This window comes from Rhinolophus sinicus, chromosome 3, assembly GCF_057876585.1.
Source record: "Rhinolophus sinicus isolate RSI-liver-muscle chromosome 3, RSI-T2T, whole genome shotgun sequence".
Classification (NCBI taxonomy): Eukaryota; Metazoa; Chordata; class Mammalia; order Chiroptera; family Rhinolophidae; genus Rhinolophus; species Rhinolophus sinicus.
Genome location: NC_142503.1, coordinates 128,111,003 through 128,125,604, shown reverse-complemented (window position 1 = coordinate 128,125,604; position 14,602 = coordinate 128,111,003). Strand labels below are relative to the sequence as shown.

Genomic DNA, 14,602 nt, shown 5'->3' with positions numbered 1-14,602 from the left:
TCCTGGTATTTAAAAAGTGAGGTGCCAAAAAGGATTGAAAAGCTGTAGTCTATTTTCAATATTTACATTTAACTAATTAACACTTTAAACTGTCAATGTAAGAAACGTCCAAACCTGTAGAGAATTTTTATGAGTTTGTTTGAGCCAAACTGAGGACAATATTGGGAAACAAGATCTCAAATGCTCCAGAGAATGACAGTTTTGCAGTTTCTTCTATACATTTGGAACTAAGGAGAGAAGTTAAGGCAGATTACATGAAGGTAGAAGAAAGCAAGGTATAGGATAATTAACAAGATTATATGCTCCCTTGAGGGTGCTTACGCCTTCCAGGGGTCTGGGAAAGATGATTACTTCTGGTGTTTCAAAGGTATGTTAACCTAGATGCACAAGAACAATGGACAGGGCTTGCTTACGGCAAAGATAAACCTTTCACTAAAAAAGTTGTATGCCTGGGGCGTGACCACCCACCATGATCTGCCCAGTTAGGAATTTATGATCAGATCACCACGTGAGACTATTTTCGTTCACTGAACTTGTACATAAACCTCTTTTGTCCACACAAAAAAATAGACTCTATGTATAACTTCAGTTGAGAATAACATCAAAAGTCTAATTTAAGGCCCTTTGTGGACTTGAGGCCTGGGACAGATAGATGCTCCCCCCTCCACATTCCACAGGCCCACGCATCCAAGCATTTCCCAGGAGGTGAGGAGGTGAGAATACCTGCTTTGGCTCCTTCCCATCCCTATCGCCCGGGCACCAATGAAGAACCCTCTGCAGAGGGGAGGAGTGGAACCTACAGGTGGATAAGGGAGAGATTCTGGGGTAAACGTGGGGATGGACAATATTGGTGCTGGGTCTTGGCTCAGAGATGGAGTGCAGACCTGGGAGTGGGGCTGGGAATCCTGAACAGGATGGTAGGGGAACTTTTAAATTTTCAGATGTATCTGAAGGAAAAGCTCCCCCATCCCCGCTCCACCCTGGTCCAACTTCCAACAGCTCCCAGGCCTGGGGGGACCTGGCTGTCTAGAACACAGACACTCAGGAGAGTGACAATATGGTCTCAGGCCAAGGGACTCCCAAGGCAAACTGGGGCCCATGAAGGAGGTGATTAGGACACCCAGTTCCCACAGATGAATGCTCTGAATGGCACAGGGGAAATAGATGAAGGCCAGAAAAGGCTAAGCAGGAAGAAAGCTCTAGGACCAGGCAAAACGGTTGTTTGGGAAGTAGGTCATGGGGTTCAGTGCCTGGGGAAATGTAGGTGAGGGCAGCGGAGTGCAAACCTGCCTGAAAGTAAGACTATTTCTGGAATGCCCGGGCACTGAATGGAGAAAGACTCAGGAGTGAATCCTGGTTTATTAAGCTGTGTGACCGTGGTCAGGTTACATAACATCTCTGAGGTTCCTCATCTGTAACAGTGACATTGGTGAAGAGTGAATATGTGCAAAGTGCCCAGCACAGCAATCTCCCTACACTTTTCCTCTTCACCTTGGCTCCCTCGACAATTTGTGCTTTTACGAAAGCTGAAAGGGTTTTTGTTTGTTTGTTTGTTTGTTTGTTTGTTTGTTTTTGCTGAGGGCAGGAGGAGCCTTTTCCCTGCTATTATGCCTCATCCCTGCCCTCTCCTTTGCAGAGGTTTAAGGTGACTCTAACTTGTTCAGGGAGAGCTGTGGGCTCCAGGTAAGGTTGGAGGAAGCCCAGGTTAGGTGAGCAGCTAAGACCCTGGGTGAGGGGTGGGTAATGCCTCAGGCAGCCAGACCCTCAGCTTTGTGGCTTGCCTTTGCTATATTCAGGAGTATAAAAGGAAGGAATCTCTCCATCGGGCTTTCTGGGTCTCAGTCTTCTCTCGCCTTCCCAGCAACGCAAACCAGCTGGTCTCTTCCTCATCCCCTCCCCATGACTTTCTTGACCTATTCTTGTTTCTCCTGCTACTCAAAACTTCTCAGGTGCTCACAAATTCTTCCAGTTCTCCCTTTGGAACCCCTCAGCATCCAGATTGCCTGGGTTCTAATCCTGGTTCCAACACTAGCTAGTGACCTTGGCAAGCTACATGACATCTTGGAGCCTCTGGTTTACTGTTGGTGCAGTGAGATAATAATGGAACTGATAGCATCAGCTTGTTGTGAGGATTAAAAGAATCCTGAGGATAGTCCTGGCCCATGGTGTGTAAATGTCGGATAAAAGCAACTCTTATTTGATGCCAGCCCTAGAGGTAGCATAATATCAAGGACAAGGTACTCATCCTTGGGAAACTCACATCAAGAAGATATTGTCTGAATCCAGTTGATGCCTCCCCACAGACCTTGAAATAAAATCCAAATGCTTCACCACAGCCTGTGGGATGGAACCCTATGTGATCTGGTCTCTGCCCACCTCTTCCACCTCATCACATCCCACTCTTTCCCTCATCCTTTGTTTTCCATCCACCCTGTCTTTTCTGTTCCTCAAATATGCCCAGCTCTTTCCCACCTCTAGGATTTTGCACGTCTGCCTTCCATTGCCTGGACCACTCATCCCCCAGATCCTTCCCATCATTATGCCAAATTCTGAATGCTCAGAAAGGCCTTCCCTGACTTTCCAAGTTAAAGCAGCTCCCCACTCCCCATAACTCCCTATCTCATAACACTGTTTCATTTTCTTCATAGCACTTATTATTATTACCAGAAATTATCTCGTTTCCTTGTTTATCATCTGTCTTCTACGACAGAAGCTTCATGAGGGAGGGCCCTTATCTGACTTGTCCTTCTCTGCATTCCTAGCATTTAGAAGAGTGCCTGGTGTATAATAGGTGCTCAATAAATATTTGGCAAATGGATTAATGAACAGGGGCAGCCATGACTGTAGGACAAAGCTGAGTAAGCCATGGGACCTCTGTGGGGAGCCACCAGCACTGGGCTGAGGAGGGAGTTATGGAGTTTCTAGTCCTGTGCGCTCTGATTCCCCAGTGTTGTCTCCCAAGCTAGACTGGGCTCTCTGTGAAGGCATGCCCCTGACCCTAAGCATTTTAGTAATGAAAGGTGACACTAAAAATTATTAGCAACCAGTATCATTCTCACCTACCAATCAGGACATGGGAGCTGTGTTCTGGAGGCCCCTATCTGAGCAGGCCTTTAGTTGTGGGATCACAGGGAGGTTGTGATAGGGGTGCCCCAGGGCTTAGGATATCATCTACTTACCAGCAAGGGCAGAGGTATTTCAACATTTTAACCACCAGTGCCCTCACCTCACATCAGGTGAGAGCAGATGAGCTTCAGCGAACTCTGCTGAATCCTGTGGTTTCAGCACTATTCCAGGAGCTGAGGTCTAGAGCAGCTAAGCTGGTTGGCACTTTTGTGGCCATCCAGGTTAACCTCCCTCTGCCCCCCACCCCCAACACATGCACGCTTCTACAAAGAAGGAGAAAGAACCAGAGAGGGCCCAAGGTCACGAGCTGATCAAAGGCAGGGTCAGGACTTCAAGGCAGCAGGTGAGGATTTGAATGTCTTTCTGAGGAAGGGCAGGACAGCCATGGTCTAGCCTTCTGCAAACCCCAAGAGCATTTCTTGGCCAAGGGTGAGGATGTATGCCGTCACCTCTTCCCTTCCCTTTCCTGTCAGATGTGATCTCTCTTCCCAGGGGCACAGGGGTGGGACTCCCAGCAGGTCCCCTCTGGCTGCCAGGTCAGGCCTTGGCAGGTGAAGGCACATTGGGAGGCACCCTTGATGTTAGGTGCTGGGCAAACTTTCCTTTGGTCCCACCTCCAGCATTCTCCCCATTGCCACCCCCATCTCCCCACACCTCCAAGGATTCCCTGGAAGCTGAAGTGACTCAGGGATTCCAAAACTAGTCACCCAGGAGGAGAACCCTCTGGAAAATATTTCTCATGACAGGCAGTCACCCTAAGGAGTACCACCGAGATGCTAGTGAGACAAGGTCACAGGCTGAGCAAGCCAGAGCGGAGCGGGGGCGTGTGGCTCAGAGCACAGGTTCTGTCATTCCTGAGCAGCACTGGGGGGCACTGTGCTTGGAGGGGTCCTCCCGCTGCCTATCAGGGCTTTCCTCAGAGGAGGTCCTGGTACAGGCAAGGATCCCTCCCGAGGCCTTTCCTGAAAGTCAATGTGGGTCCTTTGCAGCATCAGCAAGTAAAACAGGTTGCTAGGATCACTTCAGATCTTTCCAGCACCCCCTCCTGGATGGGGGTGGGGTAGGGGCAAGATCAGAAGGTCTGTCTGGGCCAAGGTCAGGCTCAGGCTCTGATTAGTTTGGTCTAGACCCATAGGGGTCTAGCTCTTCTGGAAGAGCACTGCCCTTCCAAGGCTTTCCTAGGGTTGGCGTTTGCTCAGGAACACCAAGAACCACACTGGGGGCCACGTGCCAGACCAAAGGCTGGGGAATAAGAAGTGGGAGCCGTGGGTCCCAGCCAACAGGAATGAATGCCTGAGTGGGCAGGAATGCCCTGTGGCCTCAGCCACGTTCAGTTGGGACCTGTCCCCGCCCAAGCCCAGGTGAGCAGGAAAGCACTTACTGCGAGACCCCTTCCCTTTGCCAACCAGGGCTCAGTCAGCACCTCCATGCAAGGCGCTTAGATTTGGAGTTGGTCCGGGCTGGAGTGGAAAACCAGCGCTGTCCCTTCCTACTTATGTGACCTTGGGGAGGTTACTAAATTTCTTCGGGTCTCAGTTTCCTCATCTTAATATGAGCTAATAGGGATAATAGCTTCCACTTGTGGTTTTATCGAAAGGTTAAGATGAGCTGATGCACAGGAGCTGAGGCCAGTGGAATGTGGAAGTGAGAGTGTCTGAACGCACAGGGCCAGAGAGCAGGGCAGTGGGAGCAGGGTGGTGGACTCCTGCCTCAGTGCTCTCCCTAAGTGCCCCTGCTCTCCCGGCCATCACTTGTTTCCCCTACGCCCTGCCCCACCCCCAGATTCACGGTCCTCACCAGAGCACCCTCTCTCAGTCTTCTAGAATGTCCCCTGACCTCGTCATGCCTCTGCTTTGGACTGCTTTGCCTTAAAGCGTTTGAGGGATTCCTCCTTACTGTGCAGGTAAAGTTATTCCTGGTTCCCTTTGTTTAGTCCCGGAGTCCTTGGTTACCAGAGGAGTATTTTCTAAGGGAAAGCACATGCAAATCAGGAAACCTTAGTCTAGAGACAATGTTAGTGTATGGTGTGTGTTGGGGGTGGAGGTGGGGGGTCGTGGTGTGGGTGTCGGCAAGAATGAAGAGAAAGTCCTGGAGGGAAGTAGGCGCTGGCCTGCTCCCAGAATGGTGCCTCTCAGGCAGGGTGGCCCCTGGCTGACCTGTGTCTTCGGGGTCAGGCCCAGCTTGAGCCATCGTGGAACACACATACCGCCTGCACACACCCAGCTGACAGAGGCCCATGCATCTGGGGACACTGAGGCTGGGTGGGTTCACCTCACAGCCTGAGAGTTTCAGCTACCCCTGCCATGACCTTGTCCCCACTGCCCTGTGAGTGGGGGTGGGAGGCAGGCTGGTCCCTGGAACCTCCTGTTGGGTCTTAGGTGAGGCTATTACCAGGCCCCTCCTCTTCCTGGCTTTACCTTCTCATTTATGCAATGGGAACAGTCACCCACAGCTCCTTCCATCAGACCTTGCACATTCAGCCAACAAACTAATGGAGTAGGGGCCTTCCTGGCAGTTCTGTGGAATTAGGGAGAGCCCAGAGGAAGTTAGAGAAAGGGCAGGGCTAGGAGTTTGAGTGGCCACTGGAGGGGACCGGGAGAAGTCAGGGAGTGTGTAATGGACAATGGGGAGGAGTCATAGATGATGGGGGTCATAGAAATTGGGGTCATTAAAGATGAGGAAGGGGCCAGAGAACAATAGGAGATAGAACAGGAGCTAGAGAGGATATATTCACTAAGATGGGGGTGATCAGGAGTATTTCCAAGAAGAAAGGGAATGGTGGAGACAAGACCCTGGGTGGGAGCAGAAGAGATAATGGAAATGAGGCCTCCTGAAGAGAGGCCAGATGACGTTCCCTAACGTTGGGTACCAACCCAACCAGGGAACTTCCCATAATGCCAGTTCTCAGAGGCTCAGAGTAGAATACTACTGCTTTGATCCCATGCCTAGAGACATGCAAAAAACAAAGTTTACCCAATCGGCTTCCAGGCTTACAAACATGTTTATCACAACTTCCATGAGTACAGCATTTTAAGCAGCTTTTGGAAACACTGTCAGGTTTTCTTTTGTTTTGTTTTGTTTTGTTTTTTAATCTCAGGTCACTCCCTTCAAAAGGTAGTGGAAATAAATTTGAATAAACAAAACAGGTTTGCTGAAAATAAAACCAGGACTCCTAAACTGCTCCAGCCAGCCTACTTCCACAGGGCATTGCCTGTCAGCCTGTACAGCACCTCGGCTGGGCGAGCAGCATCTGGCATCCGGCATGTACCAGGTGAGTGGACAGAGGCTTGGCTGGGACATCGCTGAGCAGGAAAGGGGCAGAGATGTGGCTGGGGGTGAAGGGAGGCTGGGATCCCAGGTTTGGGGCTGAGGGTCAGGTGGAGCTACAAACCAGATCTCAGGGAACGGCTGGGGGAGGGGCACCCAGACTAGATAGGAGCACTTCTCTCACTGGCCTTTTCCTACAGGTGGTTGCCTTCTTAGCAATAGTCATGGGAACCCACACCGTCAGTTTGCCGCTTCAGAACGACTGCACCCACCGGCCCAGCTGCTGCCCCAACAAAATTCAGGACCCCGCTGAGGAGTGGCTGAAGTCGAACACTGAGTTCATGCCTCCCCCAGAGACCGCTAGCCTCACCCATCACCCAGAATCCTGCAGGGCCAGCGAAGATGGACCCCTCAACAGCAGGTCCATCTCCCCCTGGAGATACGAGTGAGTCTGCTGTCTCCTCCCGAATGCTTGCATGTGTGCCAGGCAGGGTGTGGGTAATGGGTCAAGGGAGTTCTACCCAGTTCCAGCCTATGATTTCAGAGAGGTCATAAAGGTTTGGGTGTTAGGCAAGGCCTAGTTTGGGTCCTAGTTCTGACTCTTATTGGGCGACCCCGGGCCAATTACTCAAGGGTTCAAAGCTCAAGTTATTTTTTCATCTGCAAAATGAGATAATATTGCATAGGGTAACGTGCAGATCATATGAAATAACTTATGTAAAATCTATTCTTAGTACATGAAATGTCTCTCCTTTTCGCCTCCTCTCCCTTCTCTTTCATTCCTACAATGGCCATGCTTTTCTAACTAGAATATCAGGGAATCGTTGTATGATACAGGCGTGAAGCATCCCGATACCAAATGCTCTGCCCTGGGTTATAAATATTCCAGGATAATGAAACCCTCAACTCAGGAAGCAGCTGGGTCGTGGCTGGAGCCCCAAGCTACCTACTTTGGATCATGAACAGTCTTAGTCTCTCATTCAGTGTGCCACACAAATACTGTAATTCTCGATTTGTGCCATGATGTGAAAAATATTAAGAAGCCCTGAAATAGGGGCAATGAAGCAAAATATTAAAAATTAGGACTTTAGGGTCCCAAACATATTTCTCCTTCTGTGTTGTCCTCATGGGGTGTCTGTTCCCCCTCTCCGTACGTCTAGTTCTGGCTTAGCCTTGGCTTTGGAGATGGATGGAGAAGTTCAGTGAGTAGGGAGAGGGTCAGCTCTGATTGAGACTAGATCCAGGCTGGAGACTTCAGGTCACCATTTTTTGACGTGGTCTCAGGAGCTGGTCAGGTCCTGGGCTAAATGTGAAGGGTGAGAACCCCTTTGGGGAGGCTGGGTGCCAGATGGCTGACTCAGCGGGGGTCCAGGCCCTCATTGGGAGGCTGTGAAGTCCTGATAACCACTCAACTGGTTTTCCCCAAAATGGGTTCTTTGTAATAGTCATCCCACAAGCTACTACTCAGAAAAAGGTGATAAGATTAAGTAAGTGTGGGAAAAGTTGCTCCAGCCCCGACCCCTTTAATGTGCTCAGCACATTAGAGTCTGCAAGAAATCCACAGAAAAGAAACCATTAAAATCATTTGGCCACCGACCCCTCTCTTACAGGGTACTTATTAGGGAATCCACTTTGCAATATGCTGTGCTAGCTGAGCCCCAGCTGGCAAGGGCTTGTCTGCGTGGAGAATGGTCTTACAACCTAGCAGCTGTCTCCTGCTAGATTTCTGGAGTCCCAGACCTTTGGAACACCTACTTTTCAAGTCTTTTTTTGGCCATGAGATCCTTTCAGAATAACTAAATACGTCTCACTGCGTCATCTTAGATGTGCTTATAATATATTCACAGACGGTGTCTGGAGGACTTGCAGGCAGTGGTTGACAGTGGCGCCCTCTGGGGAGTGGGACTGGTGGGGAGACAGAATGTTAGTCTTCATTTTATACTTTTTTATGTAAAAGCAGTTTTTACATTTATAATAATAATTAAGAAAAACCCTAAAAATGTAATAACAATTATAAAGAGAAACCTTATACCAGAGTCCAGTGTATATCAGATGGAAATGGAGCTGGTCTGGTGGAGACTGAGGCAGGAGCTTGCTCACCTCCCCCTGCCTCCCTAAGGGTTTCAGGACCAGTTGGAAAGCCACCTTTCCATCCTGACCCTCACGGTTGACTTGTTCAAAGTCACCCGGCAAGTGGGTGCCAGAGCTAGGGCAAGAAGCCAGGTCTCCTGACCACACCATTTCCTTCCTCTGGCATTTCCACCCACCCTGGGCACTCCCTGCTTCTGGCCCGGCCCGTCTGCCCAGCCAGCCTCCCCTTCCAGGGCCTGACTAACATGTGCCACCCCCACAGGTTGGACAGGGACTTGAACCGGCTCCCCCAGGACCTGTACCACGCCCGCTGCCTGTGTCCACACTGTGTCAGCCTACACACAGGCTCCCACATGGACCCCCGGGGCAATTCAGAGCTGATCTACCACAACCAGACCGTCTTCTACCGGCGACCGTGCCAGGGAGAACAGGGCACCCAAGGTGGCTACTGCCTAGAACCCAGGCTCTACCGCGTCTCCTTGGCTTGTGTGTGTGTGCGGCCCCGTGTGATGGCCTAGTCATGCTGCTCATGGCTGGTCCCCTGTCAGAACACTGGAGCTGGGTGTCCAACTAACTACCTGCCGCAGTGAAGCAGGACGCCGAGTGCTCAGCCCCTCCAGAGCAGCACCCGGAGCAGCAGGGCTGTGGGACAGGATGGGGCCTTTGGGGGGGTCTGCACTTTGCACTTTTGGGAGTGGACAGAACATGCAGGACAAAGTGAAGGGAGCAGCAGCTGCTTGTGGCCGATGGAAGCTGGTGTGCTGGCACTTCCTCTCAGAAACGTCTTCAAAGCTCTGCCCATTGTTGGAGGCCACCGCTCTGCCTCTTCCTTTCCTCCCAGCCCCAGCTGACCTGGTGCGGCATAGGCACTTTCTTGACATTTTACCCCTTGCCAGCAGAGAGCCCCTCATTCCATTTCTTTGTTCATTCATTCATTCATTCATTCATTCATTCATTCATTCATTCATCAAACACTCAGTGAGCATCTATTTTGCACACATCCTGGTGTAGTTACAAGTTTTCTGACACGGGTCACTCTGAGGAAGAGGCTGTCATTTAGTTTGGAGAAACCGATCCAAATAAATGATCTGTATTCTGAAGTGGCCTCATTTGTCATTGGCATCCTGGTGCCTGAACATCCCTGTGGTCCCCAGCCGGGTCCCTGCTCTGCCCCACAGGCAGCCCTCTCCCTCTGCCTTCCAGAGCTTCCGCTGTGGCCTCTTAGCCTTCCCCTTCTCTGGCTCCCTGGCCCAGCCCTGAACACCAGGGTGGGGGTCAGGCCACCCTTCTGGTGTGCGGAGAGACAGAGGCCCATTGAGGCACCGCAGAAGGCACACAGCGCCCCCTTGTCCCCCAACAATCTGCCTTTGTCCTCCGTCTTGGCTGCTACAGCTGGATCCTGGGGGAGCTGCCCTGCCGGCTCCAGCTCCCACCCTCCCTAAAAGGAAAAAGGAGAAAGGATGGGCCAAGGAAGAGGGTTAAGGTTAGAGGAAGGGGCACAAACGCCTCTAGGTTTAGGTTCTTGGGGGCTCCTACTCCAGCCCGTTTCTTGGCTCCCCTCCAGTCTCCTCACGTCTCCATGGACCTCCTCCTTACCCCCTCCTCCCTTCTCCAAGTAAGGGGAGGGTTGGCCACTCCTCCTCAGCCCCTCCCCTCCCCTCCCCTCCCCATGTGCCTCCTGGGGGGCGGTGCAGCCACCAGCAGGGCTACTCTGGGCAGCTGGGCAGGCCTCCCCTGGTGGCCGCCTTCTCCTAGGACCCCACAGCAGGCCTGAACGCTTCACTTTCAGGTTTCTTGCAGTACGTTTTTTTCTCCGATCTGCTTCCCCATCCTGCCACATTTTGGCCTTCCTGTTTCCCTTCCTGGGCTGGTGGCAGTGAGGGGTTGTACCCAGTGAGTCCCGAGGAGATGCTCAGTGCTCTGGATCGCCGGGACCAGCCCCCTCAAGAGGGGGCAGCTGCAGGGCTCCAGGGCTTCGCTGTGGACAAGACCTTCCTCTCCTCCCTCAAAGGCATCCTGCTGGAAACTGAGCTGGTAACAGCAGCCACCCCAACCTGGCATCTCCATGTCTCCTAGCCCTGGCCCCCCTGCCCCGCCCCCCGCCCCCCTTCCCAGGCTTTCTGGACACCCCTCCTACCCCCAGCTGCCCCTCCCTCATCTCCCTGCCTTCCTGCTGCCTCTGCATCTGGAGGCAGTTACAGCAGGTTTCAGTGGAGGCAGGAAGGACTGAAGTTAGACAGGACAGCTTACTGGGGCATTGAAGGAGTGCAAGGCACAGGGATGGGGCAACGGTGACTCCAGCCTGTCTTCCCGAGCTCTAAGATGACCACTTCTTGGCATGTCCAAGAAGTCTAACTATCAAAAAGGGCAGACTTCCTGCAGCCCCGCTGTATCTGTTGTCTGTTCTCAGGAAATGCTCTTCCCCTAGTCACTTAACAAGGCAAGTCTTCTGCAATATGCTATCTTCCAGTGTTAGAGCTGAAAGGACCCCCCCAAAATCCACCATGGGACATCTGTCTTCTAAACCTTGTCTTTTGCCATGGAGCCGCGGGCTCTGGGCTTTGTTAGATGAGTGGCATCCTGGAGTGGGGAAAAGATGGTGGGGTATGGTGTGCCTCCTGGGGTGCAGGCTGCTGCAGAGGCTGCATTCACACTGTGCTCTGTGCCACAGCAGGACACCAAACTCCTCGGGCTGCTGGGATGCTGGGGCAGGGGGCAGCTGGTCATCCCCAAATTAAAAGACTCAAACCTTCCTGGGCTGGCAGAGGTGGGAGGCTGAAACTGCCCTCCATGGGCAAACGCCCTGGAACGTGGCTCCTGCCAACAGGAATGGGGAGATTTCCAAAGATATGTGGTGGGGGCTGGTCCTGGGGAGCTCCCCAGGAGGGGAAGGCCAGGGCCGGGCCATGCCTGTGTCCCCTTCCTGGTGAGTCCACATACTCGGTCCTGCAGGCCCTGGCCTTCATCATCTTCATCTGCTTCACGGCCTCCATCTCCGCCTACATGGCTGCGGCGCTGCTTGAGTTCTTCATTACACTCGCCTTCCTCTTCCTCTACGCCACTCAGTACTACCAGCGCTTCGATCGGCTGAATTGGCCCTGTCTGGTGAGGGACCCTGCCTCTCCCACCCCATTCTGGTCCCTTTCTTCTCCTCTGAACTCAGTATTCCTTTCCTCTCCCAGCCTCTGTCTTTTTCCTGGGTCAGTTGGGGTCTGGCCCCCAACCCCAGCTGGGCTTTGCCCCAAGCTGTGCCCTGCACTCAAAAACTGCTTTGACCCACACTGATTCACAGCTGCTGGGTCACGACAACAGGGGTGCACAACCTTTAGACCTGTTCTCCCACTCACCCAAGGTCTCGCCCCAGTCCCAGCCTCAGCCGCAGCAGTGGCCCTCGGCCTCAGCTGCTGAGACTGGGTCAACCCCACCCCGAGGCCCCTGGCCTCCTGTCCTGGTCATTCTGCATTCACCTGCATCCCTTCCCTGGACAGAGCATGAGCTCCCTCCTTCCCTCTTTCTCTCTAAGTGATTTATATAATAGTGTCCAGGGGTATCTCCATGCAGGGATTCAGGGCCAGAGGGCCAAGTGCCCACTAGCCTGGAACACTTCAGGGGGATGCCCCTGCCCTGTGACTCCCCTTTGACCCTACACCCTGCCCCCCAGGACTTCCTTCGCTGTGTCAGCGCCATCATCATCTTCCTGGTGGTCTCCATTGCGGCCGTGACCTCCCGAGATGGAGCTGCCATTGCTGCTTTTGTGAGTCCAGACCCCTAGAGCTTTCCAGCTCCCAAGGTCCTCTGGCTGGTGGCCACCCACTTCCTGTGCCTCTGCCCCAGCCCAAGTCAGTGTGTGGGGCTCTGGCTAACCCCTTGCCTGTACACCTATCTCCCCTTCCCCAACACCGATGGCCTTTGTGGTGCCATCCCCACTCCTGCTCCACAGGTTTTTGGTATCATCTTGGTTTCTGTCTTTGCCTATGATGCCTTCAAGATCTACCGGACTGAGATGGCGCCCAGGGCTACCCAGGGTGAGTGCCTGTGCTCTGGGAGGGGAGACGCTTTTCCGGCAGCCGCCCCAGCTGCCCCAGCCTGACATGCCCTTCCCTGCCTGGCTCCATCTTCATAGGGGACCAGCAGTGACCCCAGGGCTACAGCCAGACAAAGGGGACAGTGGAGACACATCTCTCTTGGATTCACTAGTGCCCCAGTGCACCGTCTCCCACCCTGGTCTACAGAGATGGAGCCTCTCCTGAGAAATCATGGAGATGTGTCTGTGGGCTTGGTGCTCTGAGACCTGGCTCTTGACAAAGCTGAGCTGGGGAGGGACATTTTGGAGGGAGGAGGGGCGGGAGGAAGCTGGCTGTTCTCAAATTAAAAGATTTGAATCCTACTGGTCAGTCTTTTTCTTCTCCAGAAATGAGGAATCCAAGGAGTATTCACAGAAATGTTTCCTTGAGCAGGTAGGTCATGGTCCCTTCTCTGAGACCAGGTCTGAGCAATGAGGAAGTGGGGAGTAGACATCCTTCAACTCAAAACTTCCATGCCACAGCTCTCTGGGTGCAAGGCTACTTTGTGGTGTGCCTGATGGCTAGGCACCTGGAGTTCTGTTTCTGAGAAGGCACAGCCTGCAGATGTGAGCAGGTATCCACCCGCCACTCCTACGCACACAGGTTTGTTAGTGGGTTTGCGGTGAGGTGCTTGCCTGAGGCTTGTGTAGCACTCCCCCTTGTGGTGTGGGGAGGATGTGGCTTGCAGGCAGCAGGGGAAAGGTCAACCTGTGGCATCAGATGAGGGCAGAGGTTCCCAAAAGGCAGGCACTGGAAGAGCCCTTAAATATCAGCTGGTCCAATGCACTCATTCCACATAAGAGAAAACAGGCCCAGTTAGAAGTGACATTCTTATTTGTGACAGAGCTGGAACTAGAACCCAGTGTTCCTAACACCTCAAACAGTGTTCTACGTACTGTACAGAGCCCCCTCATAGCTCAGAAAAAAAGGCCCAGCCTCACCTTGAGCTCTCTCCTCCAGGAGGTTTACCATTCCAGCTTGCCAGCACTCCCAAACATTTCCTGAGCATCTCCTGTTGTGTTCAGACCCTGGGCTCGGCCCCAGGGATTCAGAGGTGGTAGGCAGGCCCCTCCTTGAGGTCTCACAGGCTAGTGAAGGACAGTCATCATTCCCCACAATGAATGCTCTGGGAGAGCTCAGCTCAGGGGGAATTTGGAGCAGGTACTGACACAGCCCAGAATTAGCCTTGTCTGGCCCATGACAGGCTGCCCTGACCAGCCCTACAGAGCCCAGCTTATCCAAGCTGACTTGCTATCTGCTCTCTCTAATGCTTGTTTGCTCCAGTCCTGAAATGCCTCCTTTTTCTGGGGTACTACTTCCAGTTGCAGGCCCCAGACCCCGAGCCCTGCCTGGATCCTGGAACTCTGGTAGAGGTGTTCTGCTCCCCTTGATGATAGCCACGAATCTCTCTTGGTCTGATTTCTCCTGCCTCCTGCTTCCTGTTCTTCTAGCTTCATGTCCCAGCTCCTCACCAGAGGTGGAACCAACATTTTTGTGTTTCTCTGGTCTCTGCTCACAGTTCTCAGGGCTTTATGCATAGCCTATTCTCAAGACTGGTGACCCATCTTGGCAGGCAAGGGTGGGGGGGGGTGTAAAGGCCGCAGAGCAGGCATAGCAGGGGCTTAGCCAGGAGAGTCCAGGAGATGGGATGCCAACGTGAGGTGATGAGAAGGTGGTCAGGAAAGCCTGGCCATAAAGGCCAGCAGGAAGCAGAGATTTGCTAGGAGCAGAAAGGGGTCAGGACCAGCCCTGTCCCCTGAGCAGCTATGTGACCTGGGCCAAATTATCCCTGGTGGGAGTTCAGAGAGAGCAGAAGTGCCGTCTACAGTGTGTACTTGCCTGTGCACCCATGCTCATCTGCATCTGTGTCTCTATGAGAGGTCAAAATGAGAAAAGCAGTACCCAGGTTTGGTCCACACTGAGTATCAGTTCAGACTTAGCATCTGCTGACCCTAGCCTCAGGCTGCCCTCATGGTGAGGCCGTGACCCATAGAGGCTGGGGTCTGCCCTGGGCTCCAGCTGACTGTCCCTGGGGATGATGGGGAGAGGGACAC

The 14,602-nt window shown here is 52.9% G+C and overlaps 2 protein-coding genes across 3 annotated transcripts; both read left to right on the top strand.

Annotated features, from left to right (window-relative positions):
- The first annotated feature begins 6,269 nt into the window (after nt 1-6,269).
- Nucleotides 6,270-9,144, top strand: IL25 (interleukin 25). Of its 2 annotated transcripts, XM_088796999.1 has the most exons (3): nt 6,270-6,397; nt 6,594-6,838; nt 8,747-9,144. In XM_088796999.1, the coding sequence occupies exons 1-3, from the start codon at nt 6,389-6,391 to the stop codon at nt 9,000-9,002; spliced, it is 510 nt and encodes a 169-aa protein (XP_088653125.1). In that variant the 5' UTR covers nt 6,270-6,388; the 3' UTR covers nt 9,003-9,144. The 2 variants fall into 2 exon arrangements, with proteins under 2 accessions (XP_088653125.1, XP_088653124.1); XM_088796998.1 differs by having other exon boundaries at nt 6,304-6,838.
- Nucleotides 9,145-10,220: 1,076 nt separating this feature from the next.
- CMTM5 (CKLF like MARVEL transmembrane domain containing 5) lies at nt 10,221-12,871 on the top strand. Its single transcript, XM_088797000.1, has 5 exons — nt 10,221-10,518; nt 11,437-11,589; nt 12,146-12,238; nt 12,425-12,509; nt 12,608-12,871. The coding sequence occupies exons 1-5, from the start codon at nt 10,393-10,395 to the stop codon at nt 12,619-12,621; spliced, it is 471 nt and encodes a 156-aa protein (XP_088653126.1). The 5' UTR covers nt 10,221-10,392; the 3' UTR covers nt 12,622-12,871.
- The last annotated feature ends 1,731 nt before the right edge of the window (nt 12,872-14,602 follow it).